Source organism: Triticum aestivum, chromosome 7B (assembly GCF_018294505.1).
Source record: "Triticum aestivum cultivar Chinese Spring chromosome 7B, IWGSC CS RefSeq v2.1, whole genome shotgun sequence".
Classification (NCBI taxonomy): domain Eukaryota; kingdom Viridiplantae; phylum Streptophyta; class Magnoliopsida; order Poales; family Poaceae; genus Triticum; species Triticum aestivum.
Window position 1 is genome coordinate 466,035,187 of NC_057813.1, and position 21,082 is coordinate 466,056,268.

At 47.1% G+C, this 21,082-nt stretch overlaps 2 protein-coding genes across 2 annotated transcripts; both read right to left on the minus strand.

The window, feature by feature from the left end:
• Positions 1-7,853: 7,853 nt before the first annotated feature.
• On the minus strand, positions 7,854-10,234 carry LOC123162114 (60S ribosomal protein L18a-like protein). Its single transcript, XM_044579913.1, has 4 exons — positions 9,949-10,234; positions 9,727-9,847; positions 9,084-9,198; positions 7,854-8,274 (listed from the first exon to the last, which is right to left on the minus strand). The coding sequence occupies exons 1-4, from the start codon at positions 10,109-10,111 to the stop codon at positions 8,212-8,214; spliced, it is 462 nt and encodes a 153-aa protein (XP_044435848.1). The 5' UTR covers positions 10,112-10,234; the 3' UTR covers positions 7,854-8,211.
• Positions 10,235-14,816: 4,582 nt separating this feature from the next.
• Positions 14,817-16,222, minus strand: LOC123157419 (uncharacterized protein At2g34460, chloroplastic). Its single transcript, XM_044575696.1, has 4 exons — positions 15,868-16,222; positions 15,658-15,774; positions 15,240-15,512; positions 14,817-15,116 (listed from the first exon to the last, which is right to left on the minus strand). Exons 1-4 carry the CDS (start codon positions 16,165-16,167, stop codon positions 14,949-14,951), a joined length of 858 nt encoding a protein of 285 aa, XP_044431631.1. The 5' UTR covers positions 16,168-16,222; the 3' UTR covers positions 14,817-14,948.
• Positions 16,223-21,082: the final 4,860 nt, after the last annotated feature.

The window sequence follows — 21,082 nt, forward strand, 5'->3', positions numbered from 1 at the left end:
AGATTTGAGTGGATGCTAGAAATTCTATAGGAAATAGCACACAAAAAATTGTAGAAAAATTCTTACAAGATTCAGTCCTATGAATCAAACAACCAACATGAGAAAAATTCTCAAAGATTATAATCCTTCAAATTCATATGAAAATCCTTTGAGTCAAAGGTATCCTTAGTTTCAAAGAAGAAGAAGAAAAATCGGCCCACTCTCGCTCTATTTTTTACTAGCTACTAAGGCCCTTCACTATGTATGGCAAAAGCAATGCCTTCATTATCCGGTTGGTGCCATAGGAAAAAATTAGAAAACCGAAGCACCTAGTTGCTCTGATGCCAACTTCCTCCATGCAATAAAGTAGTATTTTTTTAGCTTTATGTGTGAAGGAAAGGCGGCTGAGCCGACCACTTTTTTATGCAAGTGTGGGTCCTATTTTTACACATGCTGCAAGCCCACATTGTTGGAGCGGTGTCCGAATATTTTCTCAGGGCATAGTTGATGATGTGGCAAGATTTTGAGATACTCGGCACCAATTTCATAGTGGAAGGCCTAATTGCTCGTGTTTATAACAGTGGTATACATATTCTAGTGGTTTAATATCAATCATGTCTGATGTATACCTTACGCCCATCATATTCTATATTTTGATAAGATTTGATTTTATTTGACTATGGATAGAAGAAGGTAATGAAAGTTTTGATTTAGTTGATGTTTTACTAAGATTTAATTTGATTTGGGTATGTGTATGGAAAGACAAGGAAAGTTTTGTTTTAGTTAAGGTTTTGACAAGATTTGATTTTGACTGAGTTAATGCATCAGATGGTTCTCATAATATATATTTTTGAACATCAGTACATACACAAGCGCTCATATACACACGCATACACTCACCCCTATGAACGCACACACGCACATCCTACCCCTATGAGCACCTCCGAAATACTGAGTCGACATATCATCTTGAGATTTACGAAGTCACCATAAGCGCCTCGTCGTCGATGGGAACGTCTCCTCCCATTGAATGTGCATCACCGGAAATCCTGAAATAAATCCAGGAATGAATGCGAGCACACCATGATTTGAACCCTGGTAGGCTGGGGATACCACAGTCCCTCTAACCGTCCAACCACAGGTTGGTTTGCGTTCTCATAAATTTGGTCCAGTTAATGTAGCACATAGTTTCTAGTAAGACAAGAAAAAAAGTAGTTTAGATCATTCCAAACCAGAGGAGGGGCGTGGAGAGGAAAAATAAGGTAGGGTGGACCGAAAAAGATCAACAGGGAGGGTCGAGCGAATCGATCTAGGTTTTGGTGGTGGTGGTGGTGGGTGTGGGGGTGGGGGGAACCAGCATGAACAGGGTGATGGGAGTTGAGGAGGACGTACCAACTCTAATTTAATATTGAAGAAATTTACTATTATTAGGTAAACACCCGTGTGTTGCCACGGGGCTCAATCCGACGCAACAAATGGTCCACCAAGTCTCGAAGCGCTACGGCCGATAGGATGCGATCGCCAGGGCGACCGCATTCTCTCGCTAGGGTTAGGGTTTCGGAGCACTAGGGTGGTTGGATTCTGGCAAAGCTAGGGGCGGTGACGGCATCTCCCTTGAGTCAGGCCAGTCTACCTGTGTCTCCGCGCTTTGGAGCGGCGCTCATGGCGGGAGAAGCAGGAGGGAAGGATGCAGCCACGGCGAACAAACCTACACTGACCCTGTTTGTTGCGGCGGCGGCCACGCCGGCGCGGAAGGGAGCCGGATCTGCTAGCAGGGAGGCGAACAAGTCTCCCGTAGAGAGCAAAACGCCGGATGCGGCGGCAAGTCTTTCGGCAAGATTAGGAGGCATGGTGCTTATGGACAAGGAGGAGGAGGGTTTTGTCTTTGAAGATCCACACCCGCAAGTCCGTAAAGATCACCGATGGTCTGTTGTAGGTAAAGTCTGTTCCCCCCGTCATATGAAGATGTCCGTCGTGGAGAAGACGATGCCTAGGGCTTGGGGTCTACACAAAGAAGCTAAGTTTGCTGAGATTGGCCCTAATATCTTTGAAGTTCACTTTGGTTCTGAGGGTGACTATAGGCATGTCATTCACAATGACCCGTGGCAGTTCGATTTCAGCGTGCTGGTGATTAAGAAGTATGAGGGAGACAAGAGACCGTCTGAGATGATCTTTGATAAAATTGATGTGTGGGTAAGGATCTCGGACCTGCCACTAGACAAGAGGACTGAAGCCTTTGGGGGGGCGTTGGGAGATTGGTTAGGGGAGACGGTGAAGGTCGATGTGGATAAATATGGAGTTGCTAGAGGACAGAGTTTTAGGATCCGGACTAAGATCTCTGTGTTTGAACCGTTAATACGTGGTATTTACTTGAGGAAGAAGAAGGATGATGAGGAGAAGACATGGTTTGACTTTTACTACGAGAAGATACCACACTTTTGTTTTTGATTGCGGCAGACTTGTACACAAGGGGGGTGAGTGCGAACCACCCGTTGACTCGTCGTTACAATGGGGGGGCTGGCTTCGGGCGTCCCCAGGGACGAAACGGGAGCAAATATGGGTCAAGAGCTGGAGGTATGGACATCTATAACAGCTACGGTAGCTCTCACACTGGTGAGACGGCTAACAACAACACCACGCACTTGAGGGTCAGGGATATACCTACAAAGAGAAATCTGCAAATTGAATTTTTGCGCACTTCAGACGGTCGCACTGGTGACCGCCCATTGCATGCGTGAGGGGAAGTATCCAGTCCAAACAAAGCTAGAGAGAAGCTCGACATGACACGTGGGAGGGACCTCAAGGATAGCCTTGAGGCCAGAAGGGAGACGGAGATGAGATGTAAACTCATGGAGCAGCGTGTTGGGAGTCAAAGGGGTGATCACAGGGAAGCGGAGCGCGAAGGGCAAACAAATGATGGTAGCAGGGGGTATAGCAGAAACCATGCCTCGGGGGGCCATAACAGGCGCCATGCAGATCTGGATCGGGTCGATCCACTGGGGGGACCCGACATGCATGGGAACCGGGAACGACGCAGAGGCTACTACGTGAGGAAGGACAGGTCAGATTTTCGGGAGAGACATCGTTCGGAACCAACCTCTTGGAGAGATGCAAAAAATAGGAAGAGGAGGCCGAGGCAGGTGTGGATACCAAAAGGAGATGCAGAAGGGAGAAGTAGGGAGGATGAGTTCATTCGCGATGCGAGGAGGAAGACTTCCTCGGTGTTTGACCGCATCCAAGACAGAGATGATAAAGCGGCGGACCCTGGAGCCCAGGGCCGCCGAGAGCAATGAATCTCCTTGCCTGGAACTGTCGAGGATTGGGGTTGGACTCGACAGTGGGCGAACTGCGAGACCTCATTAGGTCTCACAACCCAGCGGTGGTGTTCCTTTCAGAAACAAAAAAATCAGCTAGAGCAATGGAATGGTTGAAATGGAGTCTGGGATTCACTAGTGGAGTTGCGGTAAGTTGCAAGGGAAGAAGTGGGGGATTGGCATTGTGATGGAGGGATCATGTTCAAGTTACAGTGAGGCCGTGGTGCCAATACTTTCTAGATGCTGAGATTGCTTGGGAGGGTAAACTCTATAGGATCACTGGATTCTATGGAGAACCCAAAACCGAATTGGGGAAAAAATCATGGGATGCTATTCGTTTTCTTCGGGCCCAAGATAATCTGCCTTGGCTCTGTGTCGGCGACTTTAACGAGGCCCTCTTCCATATTGATCAAGTGGGGGGTAACCCAAGGTGCCTCAATCAAATGGAGGATTTTCGAGATTGCCTAGCCGACTGCGGCTTGGCTGATCTTGGCTTCACTGGCTACCCCTACACATGGGATAACAAACGGGATGGACAGGATAATATTCAGGTTCGGTTGGATCGTGCCACATGTAATGATGGTTTTTGAGTTTGTTTCTTGAGACTTCAGTAGAGCATCTGTTATGTGAAGAATCGGATCACCAAGCTCTCCTGGTGCGTATATTGGAGACGGCTCCACAGCGCCCGGGGGTGGGGGATTGGCCGTTCAGATATGAGGAGGCTTGGACCAAGCATGAACACTATGAGTCCATGATAGCGGAGGCTTGGGAAGCGGCGAGCACGGGATAGGAGGGAGTAACGACAGTATGGCAGAAACTAGGAAGAATGGCGGGCTCGATGCAGATATGGGCGCGCGAGGTCTTTGGGTCGATACGAAGGAAGATCAAACAGTTGAAAGCATAATTGTTGGAAGCAAAGAAACGGGCGCTTAGCTCGGGCTATCAGCACGAGGTTCAGGAGCTAGAAGAGCAATTGAGGGAGGTGTATGGAAGAGAAGAAATAATGTACAAACAGCGCTCGAGAGTGGATTGGCTTAAGGCAGGTGATCAAAATACTAAGTATTTTCAGAACCGGGCATCGCATCGTAAAAGGAAGAACACCATCAAGGCTTTGCGGCGACCGGATGGTTCTAGGTGTACTGTGGACGAGGAGATGAGAGTCATGGCCGCATCGTTCTATGAAGAGCTGTTCAAATCGGAAGGTTCGGTGGGGGTGGAGGGGGTGCTACAAAACATTCAGTGGGTTGTGACACGGGAGATGAACACGACATTGACAACACGGATTTCAGATTCTGAAATAGAGACGGCTCTATTTCAGATGGGACCGACTAAAGCCCCGAGGCCGGATGGGCTCCCCGCGCTCTTTTATCAGCGACACTGGTCGCTGCTCCGGAATGATATTTGCAGAGGTGTGCGGGATTTTTTGAGTGGAGTAGCTACACCGGAGGGTTTTAATGCTACAGTGATATTTATGGTCCCTAAAGTCAACTCACCGGAGCTGTTGTCCCAGTTTAGACCGCTTAGCTTGTGTAATGTGCTTTATAAGAATGCAACAAAGGTGCTGGCCAACAGGTAAAAGAGTATACTTCCCTTGCTTATATCTGAGGAGCAGAGTGCTTTCGTGCCTGGACGCCTTATCACATATAACGTGCTAGTAGCATATGAGTGTGTCCATGCAACTCGCAATAGGAAGAGGAAGAGACTCTTATGTGTTGTAAAGCTTGATATGATGAAGGCCTATGACCGTGTTGAGTGGGTGTTCTTGAAGCAGATGAGATGATCATGCGTTGTGTGACGACTGCAAGTTTCTCGGTAAAGCTTAATGGTGCATGCTCTAGGTGTTTCTTACCCTCCCGAGGTCTCAGACATGGAGATCCTCTTTCGCCTTATTTGTTCTTATTTTGTGTTGAGGGTTTCTCTGCACTGTTGAGGAAAGCGCAAGCAGAAAATAGACTCAAAGGAGTGACGTTTGGGAGCACTGGCCCCCGTATCACACATCTCCTTTTTGCAGATGACAACATTGTGTTCTTGGATAGAGACGCTAAGGGAGATTTTAGCCAGCTACGAGCAAGCTTCGGGACAGAAGGTGAACTTGCAAAAATCCTCGATTTTCTTTGGCAAAGGCTGTCAGGACAACACTAAGGAAGAGCTCAAAGCGGTGTTGGGGGTGACCTCGGAAGCACTTAGTGAACGGTACCTCGGTCTTCCAACACTGGTTGGTCGATCAAAAGAGGTCACTTTTCACTATGTCACGGAGAGCTCAAAAGGAAAATGCAGCGGTTGGAAGGGTTTGGGCCTTTCCAAGAAGGCAAGGGAGGTACTTATCAAGTCTGGTCTCCAAGCAGTAACAACTTTCACCATGAGTTGTTTCCACCTCACAAAGAAAACGTGCCAGAATCTGAATTCTATCTCGTCGAAATTCTGGTGGGGGGCAAAGGATGGTGAGAAAAAAGTACATTGGATTTCATAACAAAAGATGTGCACCTCTAAACGGGATGGAAGGATGGGTTTTCGTGACCCGATAGCGTTTAATCAGGCTCTACTTGCAAAGCAAGCATGGCGTGTCCTACAATGCCCGGAGTCGTTGGTAGCAAGAGTGCTCAAGGCGCGCCACTTCAAAGAGAAATCCATATTGAGCGCAACGTGTCCTGCTACGACTTCATACACTTATATAAGCATTTTGCATGGCCGGGATCTACTTCGAGAAGGCCTGGTTTGGAGAATTGGAGACGGCTCCAATGTGAGTATACATCACAGTAACTGGATCCCGAGGAGCGGGTCCATGAAGCCGTTGGGACAGATATATATCCCTAGCGTGACTAAGGTGGCCGACCTCCTTTTACCGGATGGAAGAAGCTGGAATCACGACCGAGTCAGGGAGATGTTCACCCCGGACGATGCAACTGACATTTTGTAGATTGTGGTGGGTGACTTGGGTATTTACGACTACCGAGCGTGGAATTTCACAAAGAATGGAATCTTCTCTGTACGATCAGCTTATCACCTGAAAATGGCCATGGTTAGATCGCGCTCCGGACGGCCAGAGTCATCTAGTTCGGTGGATAAACACAAGGCGTACATGGCCCTTTGGGGCACGAACGCACCGGGAAAGGCCAAGATTCATCTCTGGAGACTCATTTCAAATGGACTGGCAGTCGGATCAGAACACCATCGGCGAAGGATAAAACCTGGGGTCTTCTGCGTTGCTTGTGGACGTGAGGAAACTATATTTCATCGGTTTTGGGTGTGCCCACACTCTGTACTTTTTTGGCAGCTATTTTGCTCGGAGAAGGGAGATTTGGTGGCGATCCCACCATGCCAGATGGACTCCCAGAGAGAGGTAGCACGTTGGCTACTGCAGTGGCTAGCGGGAGCATCCGATGAAGCAAAGCAGGCGACGGTGCAGGCGCTGTACAGCCTATGGCTGGCTAGGAACGAGACAAGAGAAGGGAAGATGATCAAACATCCACATGAAATATTGGTTTCGATTTTGGGGCAGATAGAGGAGTGGGTGCTGGCACATCCCGCTACAGGTAATGCTCCGGCTCCCCTGCAGCATCAGAAATGGGAGCCACCGGACGAGGGTTGGACCAAGGTGAACTCCGATGGCGCAACATCAAAGATGGGGGACAAGGCTGGAGGTGGTGCTGTGCTTAAGGATCATATGCGAGCGTGCAGAGCAGGTATGTGCCACCATTTCAAGGAGGTAGTCGATCCCGAGGTGGCTGAGATCTTGGCATGTAAGCAGGCTCTTGAGGTAGCAAAAGAAATCAATGCGACACTAGTGTATGTGGAGTTAGACTCTCAAGGAGTCGTGCAGATGCTGAAGAAACACACAAAGGAGCTTTCGGCGTCCGGGCCACTGGTGGAGGAGATCAAATCCTTGTTGCGATCCTTTGTTGATTGGGGGCTACTGGTGGAGGAGTGGGTGACGAACTATGTAAGGTTTGGTTGGGGGCTCCTCCGGACATCGTTCTTTCTGTTTTGTCGGATGAGATTCCGAACATCGTAAGTTAATAAAGCGGCAGTATTTTCCCTCGAAAAAAAAACCCGACGAAAGATTATACAGGACAAATCTTGATACAAAACAAATTGACAAATAAGATTACGTTTTGGCTATAAATCATAGAGTTTCTGTCATTGCTTATAAATTGACAAAATGGCTATGTGTCCATGATTTATCCGTTGAGTTGCCAAATATAAAAAGACTGATTGCTATTTAGTTGTGAGGTAAATACACCGAGAATGCCTAAATAAAGTATCTCTACTTTTATTCTCATGACTTTGGAACCATATGATTCCCCGACAATAAAGAAACATCGTCGTTACCTGACAGAAGCAACGTTTTTTTAAGATACCCCTCCGTTCAGAAATACAAGATGTAGTACTTGTTTTTTCTAAATATGTAGACCCGTTTTAGTGTGATTGTTCACTCATTTCAGTCCATATGTAGTTCATATTAAAATATCCAAAACATCTAATATTTGTGAGTGGAGGGAGTACAAATTTCTATTAAAATTTTGTTTCACAATAAAAAACCACTCTTCAAAACAAACGATCTTGCTACCACAGTTACAACATATTACTATATCTCAGAAAATAAATTTCTGGACTAACAATTCAACACACAGATCACATATATATAAAGTGGCTGCATGCATCTCCCAGATGCAGAGGCCGGGGTTCGTCCTCCTTTTCTAAAAAGAAGATCACATATATACGCCCCTGTGAATGATATAGGATAATTGATTGTGTTATTCACATGGATGAACCGTATGGTACAACTATAGACATGACAAATATGGTGAGGAACATGTGGATTTGAATTGCCGACTTCCAGCATGACAGAATAAGGCCATCAAGAATCTGGATTGATGACTTCCAGGCTCCAACGTCACCAGAAAGGACGCATTCGTTCTCAAAAAAAGAACGGACGCATTCTTATGCCATTGAGCATGAAAGGGACTACTGCAAAAATGCCCTGCAGGAGAATTTTTTGTTATAGCCAACAAAAACTGGAATAATTTAAATGCACTACAACGTCAGGCATCGAGCTCGACCTCAACAGTTCAACTGACCTAATTTCTTTGGCACAACTCTCCGTGTAACATTCAGGTCGAGAGAGGCAAACTTTCTATTGCGACATGCCATTGTAGATGTACCATTCGACACAAACTAAGCCAAAGGCATATACATCAAGCCATATGGTAAGCGAGGCTACTTGTTTGTTCCATGTTCATGTCTCATGCGACAATTTCTGATATTGTAGCTCGTAGCTCTGAATATTTATCTTCTCAAAAATGATGCAGCTCCATGTTATTTCAACTGTTCAGCTGGGTTGGTTCTTGTTTCTAGGCATAATAACCAAGGGAACATATGCTAACAAGTCAATATCCTAGCGCAGATGTAGGATGTTGTGTTCATCGTTGCTTACTACTAGCATTTCAAAACGGCCCTTAATGGATGATTTTTAGTGCACTTCTCAACCACATAATGAGTAACTAACAAAAAGGTCAATGGTGCTAGTGGTATATTTTTTAACTGAAGAAGAAACACTTTAAATTTTTTGCTTCTTCTTTTTTTGAGATAGAAGCACTTTCAGTCTCAGAAACAAAGATCACACAGCTTTATAAAATCAACTTTACAGGAAGTATTCGTGTAAGGAAACATTAATAAGTATCTAAGTGTTTTCAGTTCATTTTATACAAAAGACAAACAACAGCCCTTTTCTTTTGCACTGGAAGAAAATGCTAGTACTATGTGATAAGCTTTAGAAAATGGAGTACTTACAGCAACTGTGCAGACAATCAATCCAGGCTTCTCCCGGTGATCCAAAGCAACAAAGAATAGAAGAAAAGCACCAATATACCAGGGAATTGCAGCCAAGAAGAACCCTAGTAAGAACCTTCAAAACAAAACCAACCTAAAGTCTTTAATATGGACTGATTGTGCTTTCATTTTAAATTTGCAGGTAAGAACAATGAACTTATAGAAACTCCTCAATATGAATATTATACCGATGATAAAAGATGTCAGTTTACTAGTAGATAGCAAAGCAGTAGACAACACACTCAGAAGTAACCATGCCAGTTTAGGATAATCCTCTGCTGATGCATCAACTTATATCCTAATCCAATTCCAGTACCATTTGATCGCACCATATATTATAACTATGGCCATGGGCCCTTACCAACCAGACCAATACCAGTACTAGCACCTCACAAATTCTCACTAGCAAGCATATCTTACAAATGCTGCTCGCCGAACTTGTTAATGAAACAGTTAGTCGTGCAATCCCCCATTCACATACCAAGTACTCATACAGTCATACTGAACCAATTGCTCATACTGTTACCTACTTCAAGAGCTTCTTAACTTTGCCACACCGGTAGCATTGGAGACAAACACCACCAAAAGGAGGAAGGACACTTACAAAGCCCAGCCGACGCCGACGCCGCAGAACGGCAGCCGCGGCTCCCGGACTGGGAGGCCCTCCACGAAGACCTGCTGCTGGATAGTGCACGGGAAAGCAACAACGCCCTGAGCACTGCGTCCTGCGCGCCAAGACACATACGCACACACACACAGGGAGTCATTTCAGTCTCCACAGAGAAGGGCCGGAGCTGGAGGGTAGTGCGAGAGAAGGAGCGCTGACCTTTCAGGGAGGGGTCGTAGGCGACTGCAGCGACGGGCGGCGGCGGAGCAGGAGGGGAGAAGGTGCCGTAGTGGTGGTGGTAGTATGGGGGAGGGCTGGTGCCGGCGAAGGGGGAGGCGGAGGGGAGCTTGGAGGTGGGGTCCCTGGTCTGTTGCATCGCCATGGACGAACGAATTTCGAGAGATCTCGAGGCGTGGTGGTGTGCGCTGTGTACTTCTGGAAGGGGAGGAAAATGTCGCCGGTTTTGGGAAAGAATATAGACGGTGGAGGAAGCGCGTCCGTCTATCGTGCGAGAGGTGGACTGAATATAATGGTTTGTTTTAGATGGGTGGATTAAAAAACATCTTGGTCTTTTTTATCCGAATTCCAAGGATTTACGAAAATTTAGAGGATTTTTTAGGGAAAAACATTCTTTTATTTTTGAGGGAGGGAAACACATTCATTAATTAAATCAGGTTCGGAATGTCATTGGCTACAAGATCCAGAATGAAATCTGGAGGTACCTCACACACACATGGGATCTTTCATCTCCTACACCAACCCTAACTAGCTTGTGAGCAGCCTCGTTCGCTGAACGCCGAGTCCACACGACCCTGTAGTCCATAAACTCTCTCGACAAATTCTTTATTTCCTGCACCCAAGGGCCAGACGACGCCAAGTTCTTCTCCAGGCAGTTGATCATCCTCACAACACTTTGGCAATCCAGTTCAACACAAATCCGCTGCACATGCTGCTCTCGAGCCAACTGAAGAAGCTTCAGGCAGGCCATGATTTCGGCACTTTCCGGGTCGTCACAATGAGGGAGGAAATGTCAGGCCGCCGTCACAAAGCCCCCAACATGATCAGCAAAGATTTATCCTCCACCCCTTTATCTCTTTGTTTGGCTACCGCCCCATCCGCATTCCTTTAATCCAGCCTTCCTCTGGCACCTCCCACCGCTACACCATCTTGGCAACCGTCGACCTCTCCGGCACAGCATGAGCTTCCCTCCATTGACGCATGGAGGATGACACCCGAGGAGGACCTCTGGAGGGGAAACCATCCTCTTACCATCCCGCGCTTCATTCCTGGCGAGCCACAGCCCATATGTGGCATGAATCATAGCTTCTTTCTCATCGCCCTTCGCCGAAGCAAACCAATCCAGCAGCCAGTCAACCAACTCTCTCTAGGAATCCATCTGGCAAGGTGGTAGCGCTATCCCCACGCCATGTTTTGATCGCATCATCTTCCAAAAGTGGGCAGAATGTTGGCATCCCCAAAACCTATGGAAGACCGTCTCTTCTCTTCCGCAAACTGTGCAAAAAACACCCGGCTTGATTCGTCGCCTATGGAGCTCAGACCCAACAAACCAAACCGTTTCGAACCAGGCGCCACACATGGATCTTTGCCTTGCCCGGGGCGTCTGAATCCCAAAGGGTCAGATATCCCTTGTGCTCCGCCACCGAATTAGATGCCTCTGGCCATCCAGAACGCATCCGCTTCATCGACATCTTAAGGTGATAGGCAGATTTAACCGATAGCACCCCGTTTCGTGTGAAACTCCAAGCAAGATAGTCCTCGGTTCCCAGCCCACCGACCGCTATCTGCTTGATATCATATGCATTGTCAGCTCAGAACATGGAGTCCACCTTTGTTTCATCCCAAGTCGTACCATCCCGCGACAAAAGATCAACCACCTTTGTTACCCTCGTGACAAAGGTCTGGCCCGGTGGCCTCATACACCCTGTCCGCGGAATCCAATTACCGTGGTGGATATTAACCGAAGAACCATCACCAATCCGCCAAATGGACCCCTCTCGCAGCAGCTCTCTTCCATGGATGATACTTCTGGAAGTGAAAGAACCAGCTGCGGGACACACCGCATTCATAATGGAGCAGTCCGGGTAGTAGCAAGCCTTTAACACGCGAGCACACAAGGACGATGACTGCTCTAGGGGGTGAGGGAGTCCTGGACTAAGGGGTCCTCGGGCGTCCGGGCTATGTGATATGGGCCGGACTGATGGACCGTGAAGATACAAGATAGAAGACTTTTTTCCGTGTCCGGATGAGACTCTCCTTTGCGTGGATGGCAAGCTTGTCATGCGGATCGTATGACTTCCTTTCTCTGTAACCGACTCTGTACAACCCTGGATCCCTTCGGTGTTTATATAAACCGGAGGGTTTAGTCCATAGGCCCGATCACAACCATACAGGCTAGACATCTAGGGTTTAGCCATTAGGATCTCGAGGTAGATCAATCTTGTAACCCCTATACTCATTATAGTCAATCAAGCAGGAAGTAGGGTATTACCTTCATTAAGAGGGTCCGAACCTGGGTAAACATCATGTCCCCTACCTCCTTGTTACCTTCGATCCTTATATGCACAGTTCAGGACCCCCTATCCGAGATCTGCCGGTTTTGACACCGACAGGAGGCGCCACGCTTGCTTGGCCAACAAGGCTTGACTGAACGCCTCGAGGTCCCTAAAGCCAAGTCCTCCTTCCTTCCTAGCCTCACACATCTTGTCCCAAGATATCCAATGCACCTTCCTCTCACCATTTGTTGCTCCCACCAGAATTTCGACGAGATTGATTTCAGAGGCTCTAAGCGAAAAATATTTGGGCCTACCCACACGGGTGGGGAGGTCCAAGGACGACGCTTTTAGGCATGTCTTGGAGAGCTCAAAGGGTAAAGTTGGAGGATGGAAGGGGCAGGGTCTATCTAAGAAGGCCCGGGAAGTTCTAGTGAAATCATCGCTTCAAGCTACACCGACCCACACTATGAGTTGCTTCCAACTCACTAAGAAAATGTGCAGGAACCTGAAAATTTAGACGATCTGATCCGTAGAAATACGGAAATGCTTGCACTCAGCCGGCTGAAAGTACGTCGCACGTCGACTGCCTCGTTTGCTTGGCGCGTGCCCATGGACCCCACTTTCTAAAAACACGAGTCTTCTCATGTCCGCTTGTTCGTCCCAATATTTCACACTCCTATCCTCTTCTTCTAAGCAAATGTCACTCCACCGCACCTCAGATACGCTACTGCGAGCGAAGGGGGACGCGGTACGGGGAACTGTCGTCGCCCGCCAAAGCTCTCATCAGCAGAAGCCTGTGTGACGCTTCAAGGCGATGGCCTCATGGATGCAATGGACATTGCGACGCCGCTACAAAAGGGGTTTTCGTCGTGGCATAGTGCTACAAGCCTGCCGGGGTGCTGTGTGCCGGCCACCCAGGTGCTGGATGCCGACAATAATGTTGCGACTATCAGTAGGAACATGCATGTTGGGCGCACTAGTTTGCAGCATGGCCATTGTTGCAGAAACATCATCGGTTGTGGAGGCGCTAATGATGCGGGCCGCTGGGCTGCAACGTCGCTCATGTTTCTGAAACATCATCGGTGTTGCAGACCGGCCATGTTGGCGGCCGTTGTGAAATGAGGGACGCTTTGGAACATTGCCCATATTTTGGAAACATCATTGGTGTTGCGGACATTCCATGGGGGTTGATCTGACGGTGGGAAAACATCGCCCAAGATATTCTAAGTGGGGTCTGTCTAGGACACATCTAGATGTGATATAGTTATGTCACATCTAAACTGATCTCCACTCTGTTTATGGTCTATTTTTTTGGTCCTTGTTTTTTTTATTTCTTGTTGCTGCATTATCTATTTATGGGAGCTTAGACGTGACATCCTTAAAAAATATCTAAATGTGAATTAGACTAACTGTTCTAAGTGTGTTGTTTGATTCATATATATCGCAACTTATAGGATATATTTTTTCTTAGGATTCTTTTCCATCAGAAATCATAGGAATTGTTTCGTCAACTCCAACCTCATGCGTGGAACTGAATCATATATATCGTGCAATCATGTGGTGGTATTCAAGATGACACAACACTCTATTCATGTGTCTTCTCTCCTAAGCATGACAGAGAGAAGGTAAATAGGAAGTAGAGTAGTCGCGCTGAGCACTCCCCAAATATCATCTTCACATATGAACTGTCCCGACTTGCGGTGCACGCCGTAAGCCGGGATGGGGAAGATCGAGGCGGGCGGCGGAGGAGGAGCGCGCGTGGATGTCCATCTTGTTCTCATCCTCATACATGTGGGGAAAAAACCTCCCTTATAAAGAGGTCCAACTCCCTCTAAACTAGCAATGTGGAACTAAACTTTAGCTCCACCTCTTGCCTTGCACGAATGGGCTGCGTGGGCCTCTAGGATTTATTAGGAATTTCTGAAACTACTATTAGGCTAGGCCCAAAATAGACAAAATTCCAGCACGTGCAACCGATTTCCAACCATGTGGCCGAGCATTGAATGAACAGTTTTGCTAGAACTCATCTAGATGAGATGTAATTTGGTCTCATTCACCTTTTATAGTCATTAGATGTGATGCTATAGATGCGTGTGTGCTGACGTGGGTTGTATCTGTTCTTATTTTCAAAATGAACGAGACCAAATTATATCTCATCTAGATGAGTTCTAGGTACTCCCTTTTTTTTAGCATCAGTACAGACACAAGCGCTCATATACACGCGCATACACTCATCCCTATGAACGCACACACGCACACCCTACCCCTATGAGCACCTCCGAGAGACTGAACCGGCATATCATCTTGAGATTTACGAAGTCACCGTAGGCGCCTCATCGTCGACGGGAACGTCTTCTCCCACTGAAAGCGCATCGCCGGAAATCCTGAAATAAATCCAGGAATAATGCGAGCACAGAATTTGAACCCTGGTGGGTTGGGGAAACCACTGTCCACCTAACCAACTCAACGTTGATTCGCAGTTCTAGGTACTCCCTTGAATGAATCTGATGGGATGTCGTGGGTTCTCTTTGGATAAACCAACACGGTAGGTTTTATAGGGCAAGAAGTTCCACGGATAAAACATGGTAGGTTTTATACTTCTGAATATCCATTGATGAACCGCGACTTACAAGTTAGAACAACACACTTCACTGACGCCGTATTAGGCACATCGCTACTAATCCCTATCTAATTAGGCTCAAGAACTCATTTCTGTTTAACAGAAGCAAACATATCCTTGAGGAGGCGACTTGGAGCATCAGCTCCGGTGACAATCTCGACGACCTTGTAGGAAGACTCCTCCGGGCATAACAATGCTTCCACAGCCACTTCTGCAACCTGGTCTCTCGATATGGAGCCCTCGTAGAGAGTGTCCTGCAAATAATCCACAAATGAACATCGTATGTTTTGGCTGTATGAGCAACAATCTCTCGCTCAAAAAAAAAAAAATCTCTCGAATAACAAGGTTCATGGAGAAGTGTGCGTGCTATTGCTTACCTCTGGCTCCATGACAATGTTCCCAGTTGGCGGTTGTTCTGTGAGCCCTCCAGGCCTCACAATCGTGTAATTTATTCCTGACCCCCTGATGTATTTCTCCGCCTGCAGCTTCGCAACGAGCACTAAGCCGAACAGATTGAGCACGATGTAGGCTGGATTCAGAAGTTGACCCATCGCGGCCCCATTCACTAAAATGGAGCTCACGAGTATGAATCTTGTAACGCCAGCCTTTCGGCATGCTTCCACAAGATTCACCGTCCCCAGGTTGTCCACCTGCAGTGGCATAATTTTCAGCTAGCTATCACTTGCAGGAGCAAAGCTTAACTCTTTTTACACGGGCAAGAGCGTGTCAATCAGAAGTTCAGAACCATTCAGGCAAGAAACTGAACTCCTACTTCGGTTGCAGTTGCGGACAAACCTTCCAGGGAGCAAAGGGGTCAAAGGACCGCCGGAAGCCCGTCGCGCAGACGACGGCGTCGACGCCGCGCACGGCCTCGACCAGCTTGTCGGCGCCCTCCGTCACGTCGGCCCTCACCTGCAATTCAGGATTCAGCCGACACGCGTCTCACGGCATGGCTACTGGCAGAAGAGTAGGAATGCGACTGTACTGAAGTAGAGATGAACTAACGAGCTGGAGGTTGGGGTCCTGGGGCAGGCTGCCGCGGGCCCTGCCCACGTCCGTCGTGCCGGCGACGACGCCGAAGCCCCTCTCCAGCAGCTTCGCCACGACGCGCTTGCCGGTTTTCCCCGTCGAGCCGGCCACGAAGACGGTGGTCGTCTTCTTGGCGCCCGGAGCGCTCGCCGATGCCTCGTCCATACTCAAGGCGGCCGGGCGGGTGACGTGGAGCTTTCGCGTGGTCGGGGAGAGGCAGGCGAGCACGAGAGGCAGGCGGGGGCGGGCGGTGGTGGCGTGGAAAACACCGGCCATGGGTTATGTGTGGCCTGTGGGTCTGTTCGTTTGAGATGTCTCTAGTATCCTCTTGCTTGTTCGTTTGTGTACTACTAGTACACTTTGTTGGAGACATTTACTAGGGTTCTGTAATGACTATCATCATGTCAACGTAACCTTGTTTGGATGAAATTAGACTAAAGCACCCTTTAACTGTAAGTCAAGAAGATATGAAAAAAGGAAGTGTAGATGCAGTGTATGTTTAAAATTTTAAATGCAGAATTATTTCAAAAATAAACAAATCCATAGATATTTTTGTTGAAATTTGACCAAACAATTAAACTTGTTTGAAATTCAGCTGGAAAATAAGAGATACGGGTGGATGAAGTGAAACTGGGTGGTTGAGAAAAACATTCCCAATAACAAAGTGATAATCTCTTAAAGCGATAAAGTTTTGTCAGTATAGTTAAATATTGATCAAGGTGTGAGGACCCGCCTATTTGTTGGATCGACTGAAATTTTGTATTTCTAAGTCCTTGATTTAAGCACATATCTTTTTTTTAGAAAAGGAGGATGACCTCCTGCCTCTGCATCTGGAAGATGCATGCGGTCATTTTATTGATTATTCTCGAGGATCTTATAAAGTAGTACAACAATATGCCTGAATTCACCATCTTGGCAACATCTGCCGCTACTCCAATCCATATGATAAAGGGGTGCAAGCTGGGCCAAATACCCAGACCTCTCACCTAGCCTAACATGTAAAGCCGGAGGCCCCGACCGAGCCACATACCGGGTCCGGTGCACAAACCGGTCCGACGCACTCACATGTGTCGTCGCCGCCATCTTCCACTGGTCCATCTTCAGAGCAGATTGAGGTGCCAACCTTGGCAGGTGCCTCCGCCATCGACGTCACGATGACGCCAAACGACGACCTCCACCTACGCTAGTCCATCTCCAAGCAACGGACGCAGATCCATGCTAGGATAGGACCGCACCACCGCCGTCGCCCACCACCCACAAGCGTCACCCAGCTCCAAGGTTCCCAAACCGGCCCTTCAAGAAGGGAACGGCGCCATGAGCGCCGTCGCCGCCCAACAAAGTTAGGGCTTTCGCCCGGGAGACCTAGGGGAAGGGAAAGTGAGGGGATCAGTCCATACCGACGCCTCCAAGGAGGGGAACGACGCCCTCAGACGTCGCCGTCGACGCGGCCGGCCATGGCCGACCAGGGGCTTCTCCCAAACTAGATCCCCGCCACCAGTAGAGCCTCCTGTACAGAACCGGCGAAGCGCGACCCGGCGAGGCTGGCTCGCACGCCGAACAGGGGAGGAGGGGAGGCGCCAGATCGCGCACACTGGCCACCGCAGAAACCGCCGCCGGCCGCCAATGACCACCGGATCCCGCCGCCCGCGCGGCCGGGACGCCAGATCCACCACCCGCACGGCTGCTAGCTGGCCGTGCCTTGCCAATGGAGCCACCGGTCCAGATCCGGGGTTCCCCACGTAGATGCAGGGCAACCGATGCCCCGCCGCCACTATCCTTGGCGCCACGGGCTTACCCGATGGCTGCCTCAAGCGGCGGCGAGGAAGGGAAGAGGAGGAGGGGCAGCTAGGGAGGAGGAGGGAGGAGGGGCGACTAGGGTTGGGAGGGAGGAGGAGGAGGTGCGGCTGCCTGTCTGTCCCTTTAAGCACATATCTTCATTCAACAATGGGAGGCAAGACCTCTGCCTTCTCCGATGCAACATACTCCCTCTATAACTAAAGCCATGACAAGTATTTTAAAATAGAGGAAGTACTAAATTGTCAAGTCTAGATGGTTTCCCTGCTAAGTGTTTTATTACTTCCATGAGGTTGTGTTATCTCTTCATAGTGTAAATTATGTGGGTAATAGCTATTATTGGCCATAAAGTCAAATGTTTTTTTTAGTATTTTGGTTTTGGTGACGTGTTGGATTTCTCAGGCGTGTTTCATCTCTCGGAGAACTTAATCATTATTGTCACCAAGTTTTGTAAAATTAAGAAAGAAATGGTGGTCAAATTTTGGTATATTAGTGGAGGTGTCACTCAGTATTATCTCGAATAAAAAAAGTGAATAACATGGAAGTTGATTTTCTTTCCTTTTTGATCATTTTGGTCAGAGGTTGTATGCAAGACAATGAAACATACAACCGATTTATTGAACTAGTGTCATAGGGCAAAAGGCTGAGCACTAAGCGCCCAATGATACGTCGTACCTCATGGGGACAAGTGTGACATTGACCCAATATTCATGTACAAGATCCATTTCTTGTGAAAAGGCATGTGAGATATGAAAGGTTGGAGTTGCATATGCAACTATCAATATGATTTTAGTTGACAGGTTTTAGAGTTTAAGCTACAATTTCCAAGAACACCATGAAGCATGCAAGTTATAAGAAACGTAACATGAAGGCAAAACTTCCAATAAGTAAACTAGGAAGAAAAAGGGATCACATGCATTGAGATGTTTCCCATGGTTTGGATTATTGGTCTAATCCTATGCTATTGTTGGTGGATGTTTGGATACAAAGCCCTAAGACCATAAAGGTCTTGGCTTTCCAACCACCAAGGTATAAGACCACCTATCCCACCATGGCCTACCACCAAGGTGGGTCCTAACTTGAGGTCGATATTCACACCAAGTAGTCGATTTATGGCCTTATACAAACTTCTTAGCTCCTACACAAGTGATCTGAATCATCTAGGAGGCACACACACACACACCTTCCAGTAGTACTTTGCTAGGATGAGCTCCCCGTAAGATGAACAAACTATGCTTAAGAACCCATAAATCTCTCTGTTATCTCTCAAGGATCAAAGGGATAGGATAGGGGAAATAGAGGTGAATGACAACGCAAAAGGGCTCTCTCAACAATATGTTCAACCTTCTAAAGTTTGTTACCCAACTCAACGGATAGGAGTGTAAAATCCTACACATATAACCACTATGGTCTACAGATCTGGATGTATTTTTTTATTATTTCTAGTATTCATTGTACTGTCATGATTGAAGATGAATAGATCGGAAGTTTTCTCACAAAAAGGTCTAAGCCCACCTATCCAACCAAGGTTGAGACCTCAATCAGGTAAACCTTTGCACGAAGTAGGTGGTCTCTGGCCTTACAAACTTCATGGATCCTCCATGACTCCAAAGCGTCCAGTAATGGTTGATGCAATTCAAACCTCTAGTTTCACTTTTCCAAACATCCAGATCTTGGCACATGAAACAAAGTAAGCCAGTCACATTAAAACATAAAAAAATTACATGCCAAGGCAACAAAAAATGTTGAGAGAAAATTAACCAGTTTAAGATCTGAATAAATTCAGCAATGAATCAAATTAAAATACAACGAAAATTACAATACGTCCGACTAGATGGTCTAGAGTTAAATGTAAGTTATATACTACACCATTCCTCTGAGTAGAAGTGGCATTAGCTGCACATAGATAGATAGATAGATAGATATAGAGATAGATAGATAGGTAGGTAGGTAGAGAGAGAGAGAGATAGAGAGAGAGAGATGCTTCTTGCACCATACCTAAGTACAATTTTTTGGGGAAACGTTGCATGGGAAACAAAAAAAAATCTGCGCACACGCAAGATCTATCCATAGAGATGCATAGCAACGAGAGGGGGAGATCATCTTCATACCCTTGAAGATCGCTAAGTGGAAGCGTTTATCAACGCGGTTGATGTAGTCGTACACCTTCACGATCCGTCCGATCAAGTACTGAATGTACGACACCTCTGCGTTCAACACACGTTCAGCTCAATGACGTCCTCACCTTCTTGATCCAGCAAGACATGACAAGTAGTAGATGAGTTCCGGTAGCATGACGGCATGGTGACGGTGTTGGTGAAGAACAATCTCCGCAGGGCTTCGCCTAAGCACTACGGAAACTATGACGAAGGACAAACTAGAGGGGACGGGGTTGCCGGCACACGGCTTGGTGAATCTTGGGTGCTAGCCCTGCCCCTCTATTTATTTGTTGAGCTCTGGAGTCGAAACTTGGTGTAAAAGCCTCCTCAAAGTCGGTTTTGCCCGAAAGGCAAGAGTCCTTCTCGGACTCTAGGGCTAGACGCCAGGGTTCCCGACGTCTACCCCCTAGCTTCTGGTCTCCGCAAAACTCCCTTTTGCACTTTCCAAAAACCTCGTGGGCTTTCCCCTTTGGCCCAAATAAAGTGTTCTCGTACCCAAACATTTCGGGAAACATCTGGAATCCCTTCCGCTAAATTCTGGAACCCTTCCGGAGATCAAACACTACTATCCCATACAGGGCCGGTCCTGAGATTTTGGGGGTCCGGGGCCAAACTAGAACATGGGCCCCATAGTATAAACACTTGAAATAACGAAGCATTATTGTGTCAAGAAATAATGAAGAAAAGCAACGAACATTAAGTTTCATACAAAACTCTACCCATCTATCACATTTTCCCCACAAAATGTGTGAACCTGTGCAATCCCTAACTAGTGCACTACTTATGAGGTATAAACAAAAGCTAGTAGTTTCAACAGAATGAATCGAAATGCATGTTAAGAACCATATTTATTTATTAATCAAGAAGAACTAGCCAAGTGCAGGCCTCACCTGCAGGTATATAAAAATCGCCCTGAAATTTTTTAAAATTTAGGATGCTAGAAAACTTTAACATCCAGCAAAAATCTCGGCAATCAACAACAATCTATAGGGTCATATGTGAGTTTAAGATGATGGATTCTAAGAAAAATGTGGCAAACCTGTTGGGCAATTCAAGCTTAACATGTTACCTGGCGAATCATGTTAATCTCTTCTTCTAAATGGTCAGTACTAGCAAGTCTTCTGCGTTTATTTTTCTGAACATAGTCTTCTGTGTTTAGAAAGTCTTCTTTCTATCCACATCGTGAGGTGCACATCGCTGTAACAAACTAATATTAAATTCGATACTGACACAACAAA